General features: G+C 37.2%; 1 protein-coding gene across 5 annotated transcripts in view; it reads left to right on the plus strand.

Annotated features, from left to right (window-relative positions):
• Positions 1 to 23151, plus strand: part of thraa (thyroid hormone receptor alpha a) — a 33703-nt gene extending 10552 nt beyond the window's left edge. For 3 of the 5 annotated variants that reach the window (XM_081383285.1, XM_081383286.1, XM_081383287.1), the window contains exons 2-9: positions 5847 to 6060; positions 11071 to 11132; positions 11608 to 11729; positions 11811 to 11958; positions 15365 to 15570; positions 16931 to 17074; positions 18034 to 18292; positions 21144 to 23151. In XM_081383285.1, the coding sequence (XP_081239411.1) occupies positions 6011 to 6060; positions 11071 to 11132; positions 11608 to 11729; positions 11811 to 11958; positions 15365 to 15570; positions 16931 to 17074; positions 18034 to 18292; positions 21144 to 21394 (1242 nt within the window). In that variant the 5' untranslated portion in view covers positions 5847 to 6010 and the 3' untranslated portion in view covers positions 21395 to 23151. Of the gene's footprint in view, positions 1 to 5846; positions 6061 to 8478; positions 8564 to 11070; positions 11133 to 11607; positions 11730 to 11810; positions 11959 to 15364; positions 15571 to 16930; positions 17075 to 18033; positions 18293 to 21143 lie in introns of those variants that run through there. The other 2 variants (XM_081383289.1, XM_081383288.1) reach the window with 2 other exon arrangements.
• The last annotated feature ends 2317 nt before the right edge of the window (positions 23152 to 25468 follow it).

Raw genomic sequence — 25468 nt, forward strand, 5'->3', positions numbered from 1 at the left:
GCATCCTTAGCAAACAGAAACTCAATGGCAGATTTACTTTAGGGTTAGTAGGCACTAAGATCAAGGTAAGGTAAGGACACGTTCCTTTATATTGTGAAAACATGTGAGAGGCTTTTACAATATTTATTTGAACTTAACATGATCCGACTCGGACACTTAATGCAGCTCTATGCATTTTCCTACGTAACCCCATAACCCGATGGAAAATAAGACTATGCAATGCTGTATGTTAGAGGTTAACCCTATTCCAAATTTGTTTTATATTCTCAGAAGGCGAAGCGCTGCTACTTCTACGGAGTGATTTACTCCAACTCTGAGCGAACTCTCTGCTCCTCACCACAGGGTTTCTCAGGTGCTGTGAGCAAATCACTCCGCCCAAGTAGCAGCGCTTCGCCTTCTGAGAATATAGTTCCCAGTATATATACGGTTAGAAGTGTCTCATATGACCTTGTTATTTGTACACGCTGTGACTATACAAATCGCAACATGTAAATAGGAAAATGTTGGTGTTATTTTGTCACTTATTGGGAGCAGTATGCTAGCTGGAGCCGCTTACCTCCAGTCTTTGTGCTAAGCTAGGCTAGCGGTGGGTGCGTCAGACAGAGTTACGGCACGCACGGAGATGAGAAGGGTATGTATGGACTTATCTAACTATGGGGGATACGGTGAATAAGCTAAAGTCCCCAAAAGTCAGTGTGTTCCTTTAAAATGTTTTTGGAAGCAGTCTCTTATGCTCACCAAGGCTGTATTTGTATTTGATAAAAAATACAGTAAAATCAGTCAAATTAACAAACTTTGCAAAAAGAGCAATAAAGTTTACATTTCTCAGCTGATTTCAGCAGTTTATGATCTGCAGAGAGTACGAAAAAGGTTATGTCTCCAATTACTCAGAATCTCGCTTTAGTTAGAACTTGAAAATAATTCATTGTAAGTATAGGAATTGTGAAAACTCAGGCTTGTCAAGCATAGATTTAGTTTATTTTTCTTTAATAATTGTGGATACATCCCAAATGTAATATAATTTAATGTTTGAAAATGGCTTTTTCTGTCTTCTACACCATCATTTTAGAATTTTCTCTTGTGCCTTTTTCTTTTTCTTTTGAATCACATCATAAGATGTCACTGGACAATTTCAAATGAATGTGAAGATAATTTGCAGCTCAAAACCTTATTTATCTAAAGCATTTACCTTAAGGCCCTTTTCATTTTAATAATATATTTCTGTATGGGTTGCCTCCTAACATTATGCTTGCAGTTTAACACAAATGTTTGTTAAAACATTAATACCACAACTATAAATTGTCTTTATAGAAATTGTATATTATAGTAAAATTATTTTAAATGGACAGCATTATATTTAATTGTGTCTGGCAACTTATTAAAATGTTTTATTGGGGTCTAAAAAAGTTTATATTTATAACATTTATAGTACAACTACAGTACAATTTCAATTTATGAAATATAAGTGTAATATAATATCAGATGTAATAGTTCAATAGTTGGCAGTTTTATTCTATAGCATATTATAATTATTTATTATTATTATTGATAGCCTAAAAATACAATTGCGGATGAGTTTAATAAATAAAACAGCAAATAGTATATATATATAGCATAAATTGTAAAATAATATAGTCATTAAAAGAAAAATAGTAAATAAAATAGTGAGTAGTGAATAGTACAATCATATAATAGTATAGATTGATACAATATAATATGCAATATAATAATATCGTTTATAATAATATAGGTAGAAGAGGTGCAATCTCTTGGAAATGCAGAGGACAGTCCACTGACAGGCTCTCTTCTTAAAAATGCAATATGAAATGATCAACGCGACATGGCGCTTAAACTTAAAACAATTCTTACCTCAAGCTCCATTTGTAAAATTGGCATGCCAAGTTGGCCTCTTTTCCCAAGCCATGACTGCATCCGTATTCTCCTCTTTCGCTTCCTCCTGTGTTTTTCAGCGCACATAAAAAACACAATTCCCAAAGTGTGATTCATCTTGCTCTATTTGTTTACCAGTAGCGCATGCTGATGACGTTTTATTCTTCCGTAACTTGCGTCATAGCCTACGATTCAATTGGTGTCATCATCGTACAGTCTACATACATGCCTTACCCAAGTTTATTAGATCCACGGATTGCCGAAATCGCACAGTCTGGAGCAGGTATAAGATGTCAGAGATATGGGTAGGCCACAAGCATTTTTTTAGACTTTATTATTTGACATCAACTAATTTCTTATAGGTTCATCAGCTGTAATGATTATACCGGGGTGTCCAATCCTGCTCCTGGAGGGCCTCTGTCCTGCAGAGTTTAGCCCCAACTTGCCTCAACACACCTGCCTTCAAGTTTCTAGTATGCCTGGTAAGAACTTGTTCAGCTGCTTCAGGTGTGTTTAATTAGAGTTGGAGCTGAACCCTGCAGGACAGTGACCGTCCAGGAGCAGGATTGGACACCCCTGAATTATACTGTAAGCTGTTTTCATTTTCACATTTTGCTTAAAGCATGCAAAAGGTCCCACCAGGCTTTCTTATATGGTGTGACTGAAGGCCATGAGGCATTTCACAGTGAATGCATGCAGTTGTCAGTGTCTCATTCAGTCACCGCTTGTCAGCTCGGCTTTGCGCTAGCAAGTCAGTTAATCACAATGTCAGGGATAAATCTAATTCTTCATCCTGTTATCACATTGCCTTCTTGTGAATGTTACATGCTGCTCTGACTCATGCAAGTGTTTCAGCGCTCACAGTAACTGTGGAGAGAGACAATTGCTATCGACAGCACAATAAACGGGAGCACATGGAGGGGACGGAGCACACATTTGATTCATTTGCTTTCAACCCTCTTGACCTCAGCTGTCAGTACCTGACATAATTATTCTGCAACATCAATAATCAGTTCTTCACTTGTTGTTGAGGGCCGAATAGGAGGACAGTTACTTCAGTAACAAGCAGTCGATTATTTGATGGTTTAAGAAGACCTTGTCAAGGCTGTTTAACTTCCTCTGTAAGGCTTTTTAGAGGCATTCACATAAAAAAAAAAAAACAAAAAAAAACATTATTGGATCCAGATGACACATCTTTTAGATACATCTTTTTTTTTTTTTTTTTTTTTTTTTTTTTTTACAGACAGAAGAATACTGATTCAGTTCAGTTGGTTTTCTTTTTTTCTTTAAGTAACATCAATTTGACCATTACAGAACACGCACAAAAATATTGCTTAAACACTGTGGCCAATTACATTTAGATTTGAAGCACTTTGGAAATGCTCATATCTAATGCAACTTAATATAAGTGCCTTAGTTTTACATGTAAGACTGCAATGCTGAACATATATGGCTGTCATCATGTTTATGCTTCATCTCCTGGTATAAGTAAAGTAAAAGCTAAAGACTTTCTGATTTTCAGCAGATCAGATTCAAAGATTGGATCTTGCCATTATCTACCATAACATGCAGTGTTTGTTTATTGCAATATCCCATAACTGAGGATTTTGGTGGTTACATCATGGCACAATACATGGCTCAATTCCCACTGCCATTTTCTTGAAGTGACTTCAGTTGAGCAGTCCAGGAGTGTCTCAAAGAATATCTGATCCAGTTTGATCTAATTTTGTCTGCTTTTGTAAATAACCAAATTATGGTTTTATTTAGAACCAATTTCTTCATTCTACCAACAATTTTTGTAGGTATCTCAGATGATTTAGTTCAATCCAGATAGGAAACTGAACCAGTCCACCAAAATGGTGTTTACAGCTGTCACTTTTTCTGCTTTTCTTCCTAAAATGCACAAGCTTCTACATAGGACATCCATCACATTTTCGGTATTTTTGAAATCACTTTATATGGTTAAGTTCTTCAAAACGCCACATAATTAAGTCGAATTCCAAACATCCTCTTAAATTCTATTTGACAAATCTGCCACTTCGCTAACATGGTTTTAGCTTTTCAACTGCTGTAGCTAGACAATCTGCCCAGACACGCATTTCCTGACTAATACATTACCCACAATATTATATTGAAAGAAACAGACTCGGCACTCAAGGCACTTGTTTGGGTTTCTGTTATTTAATTCTAAACATACGTTGCTGTGTTCCTGTTTCTGCTAGGTTTATCTCCCATTGAAAATAAATGAGAGAGTCCTCTTCACCTGGAAGGGAATGAGAGAGGTCAATTTTATTTAGCAAATCTAGTAATTTTCTTGGCATCCCATGAGTCCTCTTCTGCCAAAATGTGTTTTAGCCATATGGACTGTGTGCATGAGCTGTATACAAATGTATGTCCTCTGTCTGTACTTGAAGAAGTTCAGAAAGCAAAGGAATGAAGCTGCTTTCTACTGAAATTGTTTCTGATTTTACAAATAGCCATTTAGCTGATAAATTAGTAAATCGTGAATCACTGATACAGTTTTATTTGAGTTGTTTCTGATTGTTCTGCAGATGTTCAAGGCTCTATGGTTGCAACAATCAGATTTAAAGAACAGATTTCCTGAGGGAAGGTTATGTATGTGTCTTTGACCAAGGCTGCTGCAATGCCCGTGTAAACACACACACACAATCAAATTGTTCCATTAGACTGACAATAGAAGCTATTGACCAGAACTATTGAATTAGAAAAATGGGAACTACAGTAGATTGTTGAATAAAAACAGTTAAATTATTTGTTTAATATCAAACAGAAGAACAGGCAGATACTGCAGAAAATAAAGCTCTCTCTATGAGAATTACAGATGATCAAATTCCTCCATCAGATCTCAAACCTGTACTAAACATATAGCCTACGTTTATTTTGGTCCGGACTAGGGTTGAGCCGATAGACGATGCCATCGTCCATCGCGATGGGTGACAGACATCATGATGTTTATATTATTATAAAAAACCTTTATAAATAATCTTGATCTGTAATGTGAGATGTTTGTTTGGGCCGCAGTTCAGAGATTCCTTTCTGTTGGATTTATTACAGCAACTATATGTCATCGGTTTTTCAGATTTTATATTTGATACAACTTTTTTGTATGTTAAAGGCTCTGTACCGGGTCCAACAATTGCTTTCTGAAAAAATATCGGCTAAATATATTTAGTTATTCTATTGTAGATTTTAGTTGGACCCTTATATTGACCAATCAGAAGCCAGAATCTATCAAATAAAAGAGATTCAATAGTAACTGTGTGTTCAGTGGGCGTCTCATGTCTGATCTTGTTTAGGGTACTATGACATCATACATCACACTGATTCACATTCAAGGAGCTTTAATGGCTCTTAAAGGTGTGACATGATGCAGGTAATAATGCATGTCAGAGCAATAAGAGAGAGAGACAGAAAAAAGTGTGACATCCTTCACAAACTAAATCTCTAAAATCTTTTTAATTAATCCCGAGATGGAATGAACTGCTAAAATATTAAATACCGAGGTCAGCAATTATGGAATAACCCAGTTCAGCTTTCCTATAATTAGACCGAGTGGTTGCCTTGGAAATGGCAGAGTTATTGACCTTGCACAATGAAGCCATATCAGCTTCAGAGGAGGAATGGAAAAATAACACACAGGCGTGAGGGATATGCATTTATCATTTGGCCTTTTCCCTCTAATGAAAGCAGCTTGGCCTGAGCTCTGGGGGTGAGAGGTCAGACATGATGATCTCATGCGCATGTGCACCACCGTGTGTTGAAGCTGAGCCACAGCTGCTTTACAAATGAAGTATGGTGCAGCCTCTAGAGGACAGGAGCAGTGAAGAGGTGTCATGTGAAGATGATTTGATTCGAGAAATTCACTGTTTGACTCTCTTTATGCTTGAACTGTTTATTACATTATTTAAGATGAATTATATTTTTCTCTTAAACAGGTATAGACGCATTTGATTCAGAGCAGGAAATACGCTCGGGCTATGTCATCATGACCTATCTTATAGCAGTTGACTGATACTGACCCTGCGTATGCTGAGCAAAGCGGCGAGGGTCGGGTCCGCCTCAGTCTCGTGTGATTGGATGCTGGATGGAATCAAGGTGAATGGAACAAAAAGAGCAGGAGCTTAACCTGCCAGAGGGAGATGAGACACGGTGAGTTATCATGTGTGTGTGTGTTTATAAAACATGTTAGCTCTTACAGGGATAGTTCCGCCAAAATTTTGTCATCAATTATTCATTCTGTCATTCCAAATCGGAATAACTTTCTTTATTCTGTGGAACATAAAAAAAAAAACATCTTAATGTCACAAAACTGTTTGGTCTAGAACATTCTTCAGAATATCTTATTTTATGTTCCACAGAAGAAAGAAATTCATACAGGTTTGGAACACTATGAGGGTGAGTAAATGATGACAGAATTTTCATTTTTGGCTGAACTACCCCTGATTTACTTATCGGCTGATATTTGTCCAGTTTGAGATTACCAATAACTGTCTGCCTGACTGATTAAGAGAAGTGTTAGTTCCTAGGGGAAAAAATGTGCTTCATTAAAAAATATGAATATAATTTATAATATTAATGTTTTACATTTTTCTTTGGATTAACCCTGAGTATATTATGATATAATATTGACTGTTAGTTGTACAAAATCCAGCATATTACAAATCTGAATTTTTTTTGTGTACTTTTTACATTCTCAAAACTTTTCACTCAAATTGTAATGCTGATACATGAATAATAATAACAATGCTATTAAATAATAATAATGTATGATAAAATTCTAAATGAATAATAATTATAATATTTTCTATAATACATTTTGAGAGTTTTTTTTAGATCAAATTGGCAGTCAGTATCAAATACTCAATTAGAATAATTCAAAACAGAAAGGGTTTCTCTAATTGTTACACTTACACCTTACCACATAAATGGACATGAAATAGTGATTTGACCTGAAATTATTTTATTATGTGAGATGAAAGAGGCCGCAGAGTGATAAGAGAGACATAAAACTAGATTGGCTGCCAGGTACAATGGTCAATAATAGAGTGTTGCATCATTATATTTATATATTTGACTGCTCAATGCTTTGACTGAACAATCAGACTCAAGTATATAATGCATTCAAACAGCAGAAGTAATATAATGTTTAAACACATATAAGGAGTCATTATACAGGAAGCAGTAAGTATTAACCTAACCGAATGTGATTGTAATCCTGAGAGTGCCTGATGATTCGTCCAAATGTGTGAAGTGTTTTAAGATTAGATGATACGATTTGATGAGGACTAAGACAAATAGAGAGAGAGATTAGAGAGCAGGAGAGAGAGAGGTACCAAAGGCAGATGGGGCCACTGTCCTGCAAGAGACAATTCAGGACACTGAATCATTACGACAGTCGGTGGATTGTCTGTGACCAGTGTGTGTGTATGTGTGTGTGTGTGTGTGTGTGTTTGAAGCGTTCAAGCACGTGTCTCTCACATGTGCTGCCTCATGGTCTTGCCCTCCCCCCAGACTTTCAGTTACTGCATGCACAAAACCGCGCACACACACTCACACACAGTTTTATGGCCCTGTGGGTCAGTTGTGGGATTATTATGCAGCTAGAGAACTTTCAGATGGTTCCCTGAAAGGCAGATTTGTCCTGTGCCTGCCTCGCCTCGACCCGCCATTTAATTACGCCTCTATAATTTGATTAGCAGAAAGCATGCGTGAGTGAGCATTTAAAGGCTTATTCACTCTGAGCGTGTACGTTCGTCTCTCCTCTCTGCTTTAAAGCATGTGCAGGAATTAAAGGAGGAAGTGGAACTTTGATGTCCACCCGTGGACTTTGTTTTGATGTGTCATCGGCTCACGTGTAGCTTTAGCCACGAGATAGAAACTCTAATTTTTAACTTGTTCGCAACCAAAAAGTGTATATATACTGTTAACAGACATGCTACACTTCTTTGTGTGTGTGTGTGTATATATATATATATATATATATATATATACACATTATATATATAATTATTAGCATAATTATTATTGTTATTATTATAAAAATAAATTAAAATGTATGATAATAATAAAAAAAACTAACCATAAAAACAATTTTTGTATTATTATCATAAAAATGATTAAGGACAAATATTTATTCAGAATAATGCAAAATATTAGATATGAATTGATACGCTGAAGATGTGTACAACACTGTGTATCCGGCTCTAACATAGTTCCTTTTGATGATTTATGCATGAATGTATAAATATGCTAGAAACTCTAACGCTGAATATCAGTATTCAGTATTTGTAGTATGTGCAAATAACAGCACTGACTGCACCTCTCATTATTTAGCTAAAGACAGAGGGTCCTTTGCTTCATTGTGTATGATTTTGTCGGACAGAAACCGTGAGAGAGTTAAGAGGAAGATGAGAGCTGAGGGTTAGTGATGGAGGAGGGGTGGGGCTCACAGGGCTGATGCACAGGAGCTGTGGCAGGAGGAGGAGTGTGTGTGTGTGTGTGTGTGGAGGGAGAGAGGGATGGGTTGGGGTTGGTGAGAGAAGTGTCATCCTACCAGCTCAGAGTCCCTGTTACTGCAGATAGATTGCTGACAGCTTGGCAAGAGGAGGGAGACTGCAATCATGCACATTTTACAGCCCTATTATGTCAACAGGTTAGAATATAAATGTTCTTTCTCCATCCATCCCATTCCTTCTGTTTGTTCAGTTGTGTCTGTTGATGTACGGGCAGATTGTCAGTTGGACTTAATACTGTTCTGTCCGAGAGGGTAGAGAGAATAGATTGCTTTAAAGCTTTAAAAAAGATTTTGTGTGTGTGTGTGTGTGTGTGTGTGTGTTGTTCAATGAAACTCAAATCCCTCATATCTGATGATGTTTGCATTTGATAGTAAGTTTTCACGTCCGTTTCAGTTGTTTGCTACGTTTGCCGTCATGTTGTTGGTTTTGAGTTCAGTAGACTGTCATGTTTTGGTCATTGGTTATGTAACACAATCTTATCTTCATGCAGTATATGAATAATGTAACACTCTATTGTATCTTCATAATTATTATGTTGAGTGATGCTGATATGGATACTATCGATGTTGATGTGTTCAGCTCCATACACACAAACGTTGCCTTGCGTGAACTGGACTGTGCACTGGTTCATGGAGGTGTGTCAGGTTCATTTGCTGTATCCTGCTAGGGAGTTCATAACCTCCACATGTAGACAGACATTTGTTATTCACTACCAACTGAGGTACTTGCGTGAAAGTGCTGCTTATGTTTTTTTGGGGGGTAATCACATGAATTTAACACTTGAAACGGGTTTGTGGTTTGATCTAATGCTGTTCTTTCCGTTTTACAAGGTGATGCAACAGTGTTGACAGACAAATTAAGGCGGTCAGCTGGGGTTTTTAATGCAGTGTTAAATCATTTTAAAACAGTGCCACCGCATGGTCACCACATGTACTTATTTTTCACACTTAACTAACTACAGCCAAAAATGAAAAAAGTTTGTCATCTTTTACTCACCCTCATCCATTAAATATAAAAGAAGATATTTTTGAAAAATGTTTGTAACCAAACAGTTTTGGTCCCCATTGACTTCCACTGTAGCCTATTGACAAAAAAAAGAGACACATTTCTCAAAATGACTTACTTTACGTTCCACAGAAGAAAGAAAGTCATACAGGTTTGGATTAACATTTTTAGGTGAACTATCCCTTTTAAGGCGAAGTGTTTAATTTTTTTTTTAAAAAAACACTTTGTCCTGTCTGAGTTAGCATCAGGGCCGTAGCTAGAGGATTCGGACCCCCTGAAAAAATATATTGATGTGGGCCCCCACCACCCTTCACCAATATCATATGCTGTACAATAGATGAGCATGGAGGCCCACATATAACAGAAGATGGTGGTGTTGTTGTAAAACCTTTATTTTAAAAGTTAAATGTTTATATAAAAATTTAAACTGATAAAAACTTACAAAAAGCAAGAAATTGTTACAGAATAATAAACCAATTTTAAAAAAGTCACAGCAAAATAATGTGTTTTTCCGATCAGTCTGCTATAATTCATAAATCAAAAAGTAAACGCATTGTGGTGCGCACCGATAATGAAGAGTGACAGAACCCGGCAGGCTGTAGCGTACGGTAGTTTTCTTATTCCCAGCGAAATAATACAACCTGTCTTTAAGAACGTCTTGATCGACTGAGATACAACAACTCTCCTGGCCTCCCTCTCCTTCTTTTCATGGCGTTTCTGCTACCCTGATTTATGTTTTCTTTCCCCCGACATTTAGTCAGTTAGTCTCCTGCTCTTCCACCAAGTTCATCGTTAACTTCAGGCACTGCCGCCTCAACTCTGATTGGTTCTGTTCACGAGCTGGGGTGGGATTTACAATTGTATTGGGTCCATCTGATGTTTGTCACTGACTTAATAATTAATAAATACTTTAGATCGGACTAAACCATTTTTTGGGAGGTAAGAGAAGCAGATATTTAGAAAAAATATTTAACCAAATTGCATGTTTTTGTGGTTTTCATTTAAATCTCAGGCATACAACTATTATAAATATTAGAATTATTCATACAACAGGGGCCTATGTAGTATAACTGCTGGATTTTGCTATAACTGTCCTTGACTTTGACTGCCTGTTTGTCTAAACAAGTGGAGTGTTTGGTAATTATTCTGTTTGATGACGCTATATAGTATCAGTTTTACCGTTAGACCTTAATACATACTGTAAATAAATTTCCATACTGGAAATAATAAGGGAATACAAATTACACTCGTTCAAGTGAAGACTGGAGTAACCATGCTGAAAATTCAGCTTTGCATCACAGGAATAAATTACGTTATAAAATATTCAATATATATTCAGTTAGAAAATATTTTTAGATATGTCACAATATTACTTATTATATTTTATTACATTTTATAATATTACAATTTTTTTATCACATAAATCAAACCTAAAATGTGGGCATAAAAGACTTTCAAAAATATTAAAAATCATACGGACTTCAAACTTTTCAGCTGTTGTGTATATAAGAGGCTTTTTACATTTTAGATTTTAAAAAGCTTGTGTAAAATGTCAGTCTTGTGAAATAGTACATGAAAATCTGATTATTTCTGATTTTACTGTATACTTATCTCTCCCTTCTCTCCCTTCTCTCATCAGGTGGCCGAATGGAGTGAAAAGAAAAAGAAAGAATAGTCAATGCTCTATGCAGAGCACGTCTGGTAAGGACTTTGGATACGCTGTCACTGCAGTCTAAACCCAAATATTTTGGGCTTATGATGCCCAAACGTACCCCCTCCTTTTTTGGAGCAAAGCGTATTTTAAATGCAACTTCCAAAAATAAATATTTCTATCTTTGAGAATTATGTTAAAGCATGATTATTCTAGGTAAATGTATTTGTCTGTAACGCCGTGGCAGAAATCACTCCAAAATGTCTATGTTTAGTCAGTTCAGTTGAGTTGCACCATCTGCAGATCATTTTGGAATAAATTAAAAAAATTCTGTTATCATCTTCTCACCATCATGATGCTTGAAATATGTATGATTTCCCAGAACACAAAAGGAGTTATTAACAATTTGACAATCAGTTTTGTAGAAATGGTCTCTAAGTGTTGTAGAGGTGGTGTGTGTTTGTGTGTGTGTGTGTGTGTGTGTGTATTCTGCTGTAACAGCCCATTTTCCTCCTTATCTTCTAGTGAATAGCATCTCTGTTCTAGGGTATGTTCCCAGCTACCTGGAGAAAGATGAGCCATGTGTGGTGTGCGGGGACAAGGCCACCGGCTACCATTACCGTTGCATCACATGTGAGGGCTGCAAGGTGAGATTTCCAACCCATGAACCTCTTGACTCTCAATCACAGTCTGTACTTACTCATTCATTTGCTTCCTTCTGCTCTTAGGGTTTCTTCAGGAGGACAATACAGAAGAATCTTCATCCTTCCTATTCTTGTAAATATGACAGCTGCTGCATCATTGATAAAATCACCCGCAACCAGTGCCAGCTGTGCCGCTTCAAGAAGTGCATCTCGGTGGGCATGGCCATTGACTGTGAGTGTTCACCCACACATGTTGAGTTTTTGTGTTTTATGAGGATTCTCCTAGACATAATGATTTTTATACTTTAAATGATATCCCCTAAACCTAAATCTTACATAAAACATACTGCGTTTTTACATTTTCAAAAAAAATAAAATAAAAATTAGTATGATTTAGTTTCATGGAGGCCAAAGTTTTTTTCACCACAACATCAAAAATGTCAGGTTTTACTATCCTTGTGGGGACATTTGGTTCCAGTTTTTATTTTATTGCTAATAACACAACAGATCATCAAAAGTGCACATTTCATCATATTTTCAATTGTGCTTGTACAATACAAAAAATCACAAAGAACCCTTTGCACTATACAAAATGAGTGTTTCATCTATATAAATGTTTCATTCACAGTAACTGCCTTTTATAAAGCCCTTACTATCAAACTTTTGATTTGCATCTCTTCTCGTTCAGTTTCATACATTTGTCTATTATTTAATCCCACTGATCTTAATGGTTAATCAGTGGATCATTTGGTACATCTATAGATTTCTATAGATATTGATTCGGTGGAGTCCAGTGTGGACATAGATTTTATAGAACTTGTTTGCAGTTTTCGATATGTATTTCCAAATGTAATGAATTCTTTTTCACAAGTGATTGCCAGCAAACTCTGTTCTAGAACACATATACTTAATCACACCCTTTGAAAACACACTAAATAGATACTACAGTTTTTTTTATTCGCTTTGGTACTATTATCACAAGTAAGGTGTACATTTTCAAAATTCTTAGTACAAAAATCCAAACTGATCACACTAGTAACACATCTAGTCATTCTTTCAAAACCGGATCTCATGCTTTCATTACAGTTATACACTTTTCAGTCCACATAATCATTGTTTCAAACACAAGATTATTGTAATATGTAAAGAGAACATTTGGTTTAATCACAGAAACACAACAGTATGATCTTCTTTCAGTTTAGTACTTTTAACAGTCAGTTCATTCAACAGCAAACAATGCAAGATACATGTTTCAAATCACAGTTGTTGCTGAATTAATTACAGTAATACAGGCTATGCCACATTGGAGAATACACGTGCATAACCTAACTTATGTAATTGAATCCATAATGTTTGTAATAGTATCTATCCAGTGTGTTATCAAAAGGTGTGATGAAGCACAGCCATGAGGTTTTGTGCTAGAACAGAGTTTGCTGGCTATGAATACAGTAAATGATTTTGACTATTTGACTGAATATACTGTAGTGGACATTTACAGATGAAGGTTGAGTTACAGTAATGTAACTACCATGTCTCTACCATGTTTACAGTACCACATGGCATACATTCTGTTATGTAAAATGCTGTATTTGATGCCATCTGTCTCCCTTCTACTGATGCATCTCTGATCAATCTGATGCTTTACAGTCATTGACTGTTTCCTCTCATACTCTATTCTAATTTACAATATTTTCACAAATGGCAAATTTCTCTGTATCTTTCTCTCTCTCTCTCTCTCTCTCTCTCTCTCTCTCTTACTCTCACACACACACACACACACATGCGTGTGCACACACTTTGAACATCGTGTTGGTTATTATCTATAAATCACTTATGTAAAAAGAATTCAAACATTTGGTTATCCATATCAGAAATTGCAAACAAGTTCTATAGAAACTGTGTATTGAATCAATATCTATAGAAATCTATAGATGTACCAAATGATTAATTGATTAACCATTAAAATCATTTGGATTAAATAATAGACAAATGTATTAAACTGAACGAGAAGAGATGCAAATCAAAAGTTTGATAGTAAGAGCTTTATGAAAGGCAGTTACTGTGAATGAAACATTTTTTTTTTTTGTGATCAATTATTTATTTATTTTCTTACAATCATTATTTACACAATGGAGAGGAAACACCTTCACAAGATAAAGAGAAAACCTTAGGCTGATTACATCATCACTGAAAATAAAACAGAGCACAATTAAAGTATTGCTTATTCTGTTGTCTGTATCTCTGTTTCTCTTTCCCTCTCCATATCCTACCCATCCCAAGCCCACCCTCCAACCCTTAACAAGATTCGCTCAAGGTATTGAACAATTAATAACAACAACGAAAAAAAAAAAAAAAAAGTAAGAAGGGAACACACACGCACACCCACACACACACACCTCTCAACCCTTTTCCATTACCACCCATCCATCCTTTCTCCATTATTATGATATCCACACAGAGATCCACATAACATCATAGAACACAGAGCAGGATATTGGACATTGCGTATATCAAATAAATATATCATAATTGAAAGTATCAAGCACGTCCTGAATTCTTCCTTCATATTATAAAGTTCATAGAAGTCAATACAATATTCTAGATAATAATAACAAAAATGAATGAAGTGCATGTACAACATGGAGCTGAACATTTAACATTTCACATTGTATATAAAAAAAAACACTACAGTTGCAGCATATATAAATGAATGAAACATTTATGTATAGATGAAACACTTATTTTGTGTTGTGAAAAGGATACTTTGTGATTTTGTGTATTGTGCTAACACAATTGAAAACATGATGAAATATTTGAAAAAAGTACACTTTTGATGATCTGTTGTGATATTAGCAAGAGTTTTGAACATGTACACCTAACTTGTGAAAATAGTACCAAAGCGAATAAAAAAAAACTGTATTACAAACGTTATGTTTTTATGTCAATTGTATAATTTTAGGTAATGATAGTGTTTTTTCTAATGTGGCACCTATAGCCTGCGTTACTGTTATTATTTCAGCAACAAGGCTGATTTGAAACGTGTCTTGAATTGTTTGACATTGAATGAACTGATTGTTAAAAGTACTAAACTGAAAGAAGATCATACTGTTGTTTTTCAGTGATTAAACCAAATGTTCTCATTATGGTCTCACAATAATCTTGTGTTTGAAACAATGATTATGTGGACTGAAATGTGTATAACGTAATGAAAGGACAAGGTCAGGTTTTGAAAGAATGACTAGCTGTGTTACAAGTGTGATCATTTTGGAATAGACAGACAGACAGACAAACAGACGATAGATAGATAGATAGATAGATAGATAGATAGATAGATAGATAGATAGATAGATAGATAGATAGATAGATAGATAGATAGATAGATAGATAGATAGATAGATAGATAAAAACACAAAGTTTTAATTCAGCATAATTTGATGTTGACATTTCTGTCTCAGTAAAAATGACATATTAGTCTATGAAAGACATTGTCAAAAAATACATTTATAAATGTGGCCTTTGAAAAAACCTACTATAATCTCCATACACATAATAACATTACATAACATTGTCTGTCACTTCCTGTTTAGTACTGAGAGTATTAAATGAGTGATTGTGCGAGTGATTCATGTCCCTGGCAGTGGTGCTGGATGATTCAAAGCGTGTGGCCAAGAGGCGTCTGATCGAGGAAAACCGGGAACGGAGGAAGAAAGAGGAGGTTGTGAAAACGCTGCACAATCGACCTGAGCCCACCGTCACCGAGTGGGAGCTCATTCGTATGGTGACGGAGGCTCATCGCCACACCAACGCCCAGGGCCCTCACTGGAAACAGAAACGCAAGTTCCTAGTAAGAGGCCTGGTTGTGTCTGTATGTCTGTGATCATGAGACCTTGTCAAAGTACATGCATAGCATTATTTACTATATTGTACAGGTGGGTGGGCTCTCAGCTAGATCTCGAATAACCTCTAGCTCTCATCTTTGCAGACAGCTTGTGTACACAAATGTACCTCACGAAAAACTGATTTCGGACATTGATTTAGATACTTTAAAAAAACATACAAAACATACATGCGGTCACAAGTAGTGGCTGTAGTTATCACATGATGCAGGAGAATCCAATCAAACACTTATTTATTGATCTTCAAAGGAACATGCAGGTGCGAACTAACACACAACCACATAAAACACAGACGATTCCGGGCAATGAAACGAAGGAAACTGAGGACTTAAAAGGGTGGTTGAATATGATTTCACTTTTCTAACTCTAGTTAGTGTGTAATGTTGCTGTTTGAGCATAAACAACATCTGCAAAGTTACGGCACTCATAATTCAAAGCAAAGGGAGATATTTTCTATTAAAGAAATTGCTTTTTAAGGACTACAACAAACGGCTGGTAGGGACAACACAACATTCCGCCCGGGTTAGTGACATCATGAACCCTAAAATTTACATAAACCCGCCCCCGGGAACACGATTTATAGATTATCAAGACAGAATATGCTAATCAATAACTGGAAGATATCTACACCTAAGCTAAACAAATTCATCAACTAACCATTCAGAAATGTTGTCTACATGTTGTCACTTATTCTTGAGTCTCTCCATCTTTGTCTGACTCCGGTTTGAACATAAAAGGCTAAAAGTTTTTTAAATTTCCAGTGCATGTCTGTGTGAGATAAAAGGACACAAGCTGTTGTAGCTCCGCCCACTGTGCTGGGAGCAGCAGCTAATTTGCATTTAAAGAGACAGACACAAAACCAGTGTGTTTTTGCTCACCCTCAAAAAGTGACAACTTTAACATGCTATATAAAAATATCTGTGGGGTATTTTGAGCTAAAACTTCACATACACACTCTGGGGACATCAAAGTTATTTTACATCTTGTGAAAAGGGCATTATACCACCCCTTTAAATACAAAGAGGGAGTAATCATGGTAAAACAGAACCGGTGCAGGAACTAAACTACCAGGGAGACTAATAATGATCAGGAACCCAGGCAAAATGGGAACAGGGAAAATAGAACCAAAACACAATGAAACTAAACAGACATAGAACTACACGTTACACACACGTCATTCTCACAAATTTGGTAAAAATGAAATGTATTGTTTCTTAAGGTGGGGCCAGTAAATATGTAGGAAATGTGAATGTTGTCCTGTTGTTGAACCTTATTTCACTCCAAACCTATTCATTGTTTGTCTTTCAGCCAGAAGACATTGGGCAGTCTCCAGCACCCACATCAGAAAACGACAAAGTCGACCTGGAGGCCTTCAGTGAATTCACCAAGATCATCACCCCTGCCATTACACGAGTTGTGGACTTTGCCAAAAAACTGCCCATGTTCTCTGAGGTCAGTGTGAGTTGTTGTAGGGCACTGCACAAAAAAACAACTCTCCATCAGCTTGAAAAAGCCTCTGCACAGCTAATAGTTATTCCATAAATGCACATTTTCATAAACAACACTGTTCTGCATTATTGCGGCAATTGTCAAACAGAGGCCGCTGTGACAGAGCAATTATCTTCTCGGCTCCAGCTGTCCCTGTACTTTTTGAACCACGACTGCTTGTGCGTTTCCTTTTCTTTGCTTCCACATTTGAGTAATGGCTTCATTCTGGGCTGTTGCTGTGCTTTCAATCACTTAATTTGCCACTCTAATTGCTCATGTGAACACATGATGATCTCAAATGACCACTTGTTATCTTGCTACATTGGAGGACATTGAAGCCTTTAGTTTAATTGCACTAGGAATCCCAAATGACCACCTTTTTTTTAAAGGTCAGATGGCAGGAAAATAAGGATTGTTTTTTTGTTAGAAAAATTCAAACCAGAAAATTCTGATTACAATTTTCATAATAATTTTAAATGTATTACTTATAAAAGTATAAATTTACATGTATGACTTTTTTTTGTCCCAATTTTGAATATATTCATGGAATTTGACTTTTTAAATGTATAATTTTTATATTTATAATATATTTGTAAAATACTTTATTATTCAAATTTTTCACACATATAAATGAAAAAGACACACATATCAAATGAAAAAGACACACATATCAAATGAAAAAGAAAATGTATTATAATTAAATAGGAACTTCTATACTGCCAAAAATGTCATAACCTGGAAAAATCTTTCAATTTCAGCATAACCCCATCTATGTTAGTCAGGTTGATTTATTTATTTTTCTTCCTTAAGTTGTTGACCAGCACAATTCACAATCAAATAGTGAACCATCCTTGTTTTTGAGCCTCGAAAGATATCATGTGTTCTGTAAAAGCACAAGAATCAGTTCCTCCACTTGTGTCCAGCTGCCCTGTGAAGACCAGATTATCCTGCTGAAAGGCTGCTGTATGGAGATCATGTCCTTGCGTGCAGCGGTGCGGTATGACCCAGAGAGCGAGACGCTGACCTTAAGCGGAGAGATGGCTGTCAGTCGAGAGCAGCTGAAGAATGGAGGGTTAGGAGTGGTGTCTGATGCCATCTTTGATTTGGGCAAGAGCCTGTCACAGTTCAACCTGGATGACTCGGAGGTGGCGCTGCTGCAGGCTGTACTTCTCATGAGCTCAGGTGAGATGGACTGAGAGCTGCTATAGCCATACATGGGTTTCTAAGAATCATCACAATTAATCGTAAGCTCTTGAAGGGATATGGTTCACCCAAAACTGAGTAAAAAAAAGTTTTATCATCATTTACTCACCCTTATGTCGTTTTAAATCTGCATGACATTTTTTCTTCTCCCATGGAATACAAAAGGAGAATTTTTGAATTTCAAATTTCAAAAGTTATTGTTCCCTTGCCCTCCACTGCTAGACTGGGTAAACTCAGCCCGATCTGCCGGCGATTTGATTTCGCCCTGCAGCTCAGGCTAGAAACCTGCACATTCCTCTATCATGCTTCCGTTACAAATTTGCGGGGTCCAATCACAAACTGGCTTATCCACCTGGCTCGCTATTGGTGGGTTTAATCCAATCCAATTCCTTTTAACCCCTCGACGATGCTCAATGGCTTCTTTAGTTTAGCAAACAAATCGCTTGAGTGGGTGTAAATACCACTCACTTTCATGTTTTTTTTTTTGCACAACCTGCAAAAATCGCTCGATGCCATTGGTGCTTCTGCAAACCGCTGATCAATGGTCCAACCAACACGTTTGTTGACACGTTTCCTGCCTGGAGTTTTCGCTGCAAAGTACGTCACCTGGATCGTTGGTCTGATTGGTTGAAGGACTATCCAATTGCGTACAGAGCCATTTGAACTACTGTATGCCCGTTGATCACGCCTCTTGTGCAGTAGAAAATACAGAGCAGACTCCCCAGACTAATGTTCAATCTTAAAAGATTGGGCTTGGTCTGGTGATAGCCAGACTACTCCACTACAGCTTTCAAATCAAATATGGTTTACTAAGGCTACATTCAGACTGTCAGTCCAAATCTGATTTTTGTGCATATCCGATTGAAGTTTGATCAGATTTAGCAAGTGTGAACGGCAAAAAATCACATGAAATGCGTTTCGAGCAACATTCATTTGTGGTTTCAAATCTTATTCAAAGCACATTTCTGGAAATGCGTCTAGTCCAGGGTTTCTCAAACTCGGTCCTGGAGGGCCACTGTCCTGCACAGTTTAGCCCTGATCAAACACACCTGAACAAGCTAATCAATGTGATCAGGATCACTAGAAACTCACAGCTAGGTGTGTTTGATCAGGGTTGGAGCTAAACTGTGCAGGACAGTGCCCTCCAGGACCGAGTTTGAGAAACCCTGGTCTAGTCTGACGGCTTTGATTGGATTTTGCATAGTTTATGTGTCTTTCTCACACCACGTAAAATGTAAATGTCAGACATTGTCAAAGTAAACATGCTGAAAGTTGCTGCAGAAACAATGTTGTGCTGTTGTATAGTGCCGGATGAGCAGAAGACAATAAAATGGAGTCAAAGTCAAAATTTATTTATAAAGCACTTTTTAAAAACAGCAAGTGTTTATCAAATTGCTCTACACACATATCACATATCAATGATACAAACAATCCGCACCACACAGAAGAAAACAATAAAACACAATAAAAAAGCAACTCTTACATAGCGTCAAATGCCAGGCTATAAAATTAAGTTTTTAGGCTAGATTTAAAAACAGCAAGTGTTTGATCCTATCTAATGTAGAGGGGAAAACTATTCCAGAGCTTCGGTATTCCACCACTGCAAATGCTCGGTCACCCCTGCCCTTCAATTTTACCCGTGGGACAACTAAAAGACAATGGTCAGCAGACCTAAGTGCTCTTAGCTGAGCATACAGCTTGATCAGGTCAGGAAATCTTAAAATGAATTCTGAAATGGACAGGTAACCAGTGAAGAGAGGCGAGAACATGTTGACATGGACATGGAGACACGTTTTGAGACCAGCGGAGACGACAGCACGGAATAAATCTGCACCAGCCTCTTTCTGCCGCTGTCTCATAAGACGCAGTAGTCCAGCACGCGACTACACATTGTCATGTTGTAAATAAGACAACATCTGTATTGCAAACCCCTCCACATTGCTGTTGTTGTTGTTTTTGGTGTATACTACCAACGCAACGTCATTTCCATAGAAACCAATGCAGATATTCCGGAAAACAAAAGAGCAGCATGGGACACATGGGTTCACAATTTGGACAGTAAATAATTTACATCAGATTCCAATCAGATACACAAATAATCGGATTTGGACTGACAGTGTGAATGGTGCTTATGTAAGTGTAACCGGTCCTAATCGACCCGCTCTAAGAGGGATTCGCACAGCTCTTACTGGCCTACGACAGTTACACTCAACCCCCTAAACCTCAATCCCATCCAGGACAACAGCACCAATATTAACGGTTACATAATGTTTGTGACAAGACAAACAAACCAATGATGTTTCAGCAGCAATAGGAAGGATGTTTTTTCATTGAAAAACGACTTTAATTTAATTTGGTTCCTCACACAAAGCTTTTGTGTATCTTCATATAGCACATACAGTAGCACACATATGGACTGCTTTTATGCTTTTATGTGTGGGATCAGTAACTGCTTTTATGTAACATCCATTCATTCTCAAGTGAATTGTGTTACAGAAATTCTTGATGTATAACATTTTAAATAAATCAGTAGTCTGTTCGACATAGCCCATAGTCAAATAATTTACCTTTGTGCAAAAAAACGCATTAATATAACACTTATTAAATATTGGTTTTGCATATCAGTTATCAGTAAATCTCCTTATGTGTTAAATGGGACAAACAACAAATGGGTTTTAAACCAGAGGAGAGTGAGTAAATGATGAAATATTTTTTTTATTTGGGGGTGAACTATCCCGTTAACTTTCCATTACCCTTTCTGTTATGACCTCCTGACAGCATCTTTAAAGACGAGGTCACTTTAATTTTTGTCTAATATTCCATTACACAGATCGTTCTGGACTCACATGTGTGGAAAAGATCGAGAAGTGTCAGGAGATGTACCTGTTAGCATTCGAGCACTACATCAACCATCGCAAGCACAACATCTCTCACTTCTGGCCCAAGCTGCTGATGAAGGTGACGAACCTGCGCATGATCGGAGCCTGTCACGCCAGCCGCTTCCTGCACATGAAAGTGGAGTGTCCCACAGAACTCTTCCCCCCGCTCTTCCTAGAGGTCTTCGAGGATCAGGAGGTGTGACTGAGAGCCACAGGGAAAATTTAGGAGGGGAAAAAAGGAGGCAAAACTGATCATGAATTTATTTTCTCGAAGCATACCAGAAGCATTTGATTTTTTCCATCCTCATGCAATGCCGAATCGGGACATGTACTTTATTTTGCACCGTCGGTCCCTCATCAGCTTTGTCTGGGAAATGTTTTGGGTTGTCGACCTCCACACCTTTCGACCCCACAGTCACTTGCCATTCAGATTCCTTCCACAGGCGGACAAAAAGCTAGCATGCATCAACCTACCTCTCGTACCAACATACCTCCCATCCTCAGAAGGAGCTTATTATAAAAGCGTGACAAAGAAAGCCACTCTTTCAGAAACGCTAGCTGTTGTTGTAAGGACAGAGGAAACTTCTTTGAGCAACATCAAACACCTACATTTGGGCTGTACACTATTAATCTACAAAATAATGCCACTTTTCCACAAAATACAGTAGTATTTTAGCATTCATCTTCCTCTTTGCACGCTCTCCTTTATAAACATAACTACCAGTGTGCACTTGTACACACTGTACAGACATTAACATGTTGTGTGAACTTCTCATACCTCATAAACGCCAGCATACAAACATACATGTAGCAACATGTCCATACATGTATGTATGCTCACAATTCTACCTGCATCAACCCATCTTTCTTCTTAAAATGCAGTGTATACAGTTCTCATACACCTTCCTATCTATCATATCCACTTGTATTGGGTATGTTACTTAAACTGAACATTTTGTGACATCTCTTGTTGCTTCCTTCTGCGTGACCCATATAGCTGTCGTGAGGTATCGGTCTTTCCTAGTGTTATCCAATTGAACTGACAGCTATATGCTGTATTTGAGACATGCATCTCCTCATCATGGCCTTCAGATCGCTCGTTGTGCTCATTTGTCTCATCAGATGGTAGAACCATAATGCTTTGAAATCTGGTGTTGCATAGTTACTTCAAAGAATACTATGGTATTGTCCAAAAAACATGGTAGTGCCATGGTACTTCTTTTTAGTAAAATCTTAATATTACCCCTGAAATCCATCCATCCTTTCTTTTTATCTAGACAGCATTAGGAGTACAGGGTGGAAAATGATCCTAAGATAATCGGGTGAAAATTAGAATTTGTCAAATGATTAATAAAAGTAGAAGCTAAGGGTTGTTGTTAGGTACAACTAGTCTAAACATCAAAATAACCACTTCCACAAAAGGTGTTGAACAGTTTTCTGTTTATTTAATTGTTTAATATGGAAATATGATTAGAATAAATACTGAAATAATTTTAGTATTTAAGAACTTCTGGATTATTTTGTTTTAGCTATAATGTTTCACAAATGAATCTCCATTGTTATTGGAGCAGTCAAAATGGACCCACCTTTCAGCTATTTTGGCTTCGAAAGTATTTTTTCCATTCATTTTCTCCATAAGAATTTTATAAAAAATATTTTGAACCAAACCAACCAGCTCCAAGATGAATCACAACAACAGCATCTCAGAGCTTATTGTAGGTTTGTCTTGAAACTTTCAATATTTGGCATATTTTTTCTTAATGCATGTTATTGATCTTTAATCCATACACGTTTCTTTTCTTCACCTCGGTATGTGTATAATCATAATGTCATCAATCTTCCAGTGACTTCTCTATGATGATGTATGTTGGACTTCTCCAATCATTAAGTCCGCCCCTTTCTTACAGTTGACTGTAAGCTCACATTCAGATCTGCCTGCATCCCATCATCAACCAATTCAAAAAAAAAAAAAAAATTCTGATAACCAATTTCACTTGGATGCGCGTTACAATACGAAAAAAAAAAATCTGTTGCTACTTTCGTTTAATCGCGACTTTAAAAATCAATTTCTCTATGGAGAAAACATGGGATTTTTACCTGCCTAAACAGCCACTATGAGGCTTTTTAATAAAACAAATTCACTAATTGCCAGTTTGCTGATAAACTGTTGGCTTAATCACTTTCAACAAATCTGAAAATCATAAACAAGTATTTTGTCTCGAAATATTATATAATATAAAGGATTCTCATTAGTTACCAACATCTGCAACATTTAAAATTGGTTCTATTAGTTGTGTTTTATGCTATTCCATGTTTTGGGAGGGAAAAGAAAAACAACAAGGACTTTTAGCCATATTGTACCCTACATCTTTACTGATTTTCTGAAAGGAGATACTTACGATCTCCCTAACCTCTTTGCAAGAGCAAATTAAATAATTGCACTTACCTCTCCTGTTTTCAAAAAGACTCTACCTCACCCCTCATCCCTGCATATATGTTCCTGCTTAAACCTGTACATAAACGTGCACATTTACACTAAAAAGTCACATAAATGTGATAGCAACCTCACTCATATGTGTATTCTGCTTTCCCTTTCACTTGCGATGTGGGACCAAGTCTTGTTCCCTGTTTCAGAGGACAGTAAGAATGTGCCAGGCTGAATGAATTTCGCAGTGCTGTAACAAACCTAACCGATTGCTCAGCAGATTACTTTGCTTTAAGGAAGCGCTGGAGAGGCAGCAGAAGAAGATGGCTCCTGCACAAGGTGAACCTCATTCCGGTCCCCGTGCCTCCAAACCCAAACTGTTCACATGCAACCGTCCATCTCACACAAGAACTTTACATAAACTTTTGCCCAGCAAAGGACACAGCCAGACCCCCAATGCATCTCTTCAAATAGCATATTTTTTTCTGGTTCGAATGCATAGCAGGGTTTCAGTGTCCTTTTTGACCGATACTGTGTCAGTATGGCTCTAGGAAGTGAGGCATGGCCTCCATTGAAAGTGACACAGAGGAACAAAAGGGCAGAAAGGACATCCTCACTGTGACTAGCTAAACTCAGGCATGGAGCTCCCATGAGGCCCCAGGCCACGCACCTGACTCAGGCACAATCCTACCCACCAGCACTGCCCACAGTCACAATCTACTGCACCAGCAAGGGTCAGCTCAGCTGAGCCCTGCCCACAGACCCTGCGCTTGATAACGGGGAATCAGGAAGCCTTTTTTTTTTTTTGCTGGATGTACAAACCTGGTTTACAGCACTTTTATTAGAGCAGAATTCAGTCCTTTATGCCTAGCCAGATCATGAATATGTTGATTGAGACTTTGACTCTTAAAGGGGTCATATCATGATATTTTGAAATAAAAGTTTATTGTGCTATGAAATCATACTGTAACTTTCAGAACTCCCTCGTTCAGATTTAGGGCCGTTCATTTACACGACAAAGGTATTTTGGGGGCCAGAAAATGTAAACTTCTGAAAACTGTTTTCAAAGTGCAAGTTTTTGAAAATGATACCAATATTGTCTTTGTGTAAACTAAAAAAAACAATTTGTGAAAACGGTGATGTCATGTGTTCAGTCTAAGAGTGGTGCAGGAATGACGTACTCCGCCCTCCTACGTACTTCCGCACAATTTTCATTTCCCTTCAGTACTATTACTATAAATTTTTACCGGTCCAATCAGCGAAGAGAGGAAGTGGCTGAGAACGATGACGTTGAGGTCGCGCGCTAGTTTGAGTTGTAGTAGGGTTACGTCACGACCAAACGTTAGAGATTGGTTATGGCAGATCCAGAGTGACTCTGGGCAGATCCAATAGTTTTAAACTTCAGCATAGTACCCGCCTTCAAGGAAGTTAACGTTTGTCAATGGAGAGTGGCCAGACTCTCTGTACAAATGAAATGTACGACAGTCTGGTAGGACCAGGCTAGGAATGACGTAAATTTGTAGGCCAAATTGCGGAAACTAGTTTACAACAAGTTTAGGGTTTCAGGGAAGATTGAATCCAGTTTACAGACGAGAACATGCGAAACACAACGTGTTTCAATGCGAAAAGTTTTTTATGTAGATGACTTAAAGGCAAGGAGAGTTTATTTATATAGCACATTTCATACACGATGGCAATTCAAAGTGCTTTACATAGAAAGGAATAAAAATAATCACAAAATAAAAGCAAGGAAAATTAAAAAAGCTATTCAAAATGCTTTACATAGGAATTAAAATATTCACAGTGCTTTGCATAGAAAATAAGCACAAAATAAAAGCAAGGGAAATTAAA

Source organism: Scardinius erythrophthalmus (genome assembly GCF_964197995.2).
Source record: "Scardinius erythrophthalmus genome assembly, chromosome: 1".
NCBI lineage: Eukaryota > Metazoa > Chordata > Actinopteri > Cypriniformes > Leuciscidae > Scardinius > Scardinius erythrophthalmus.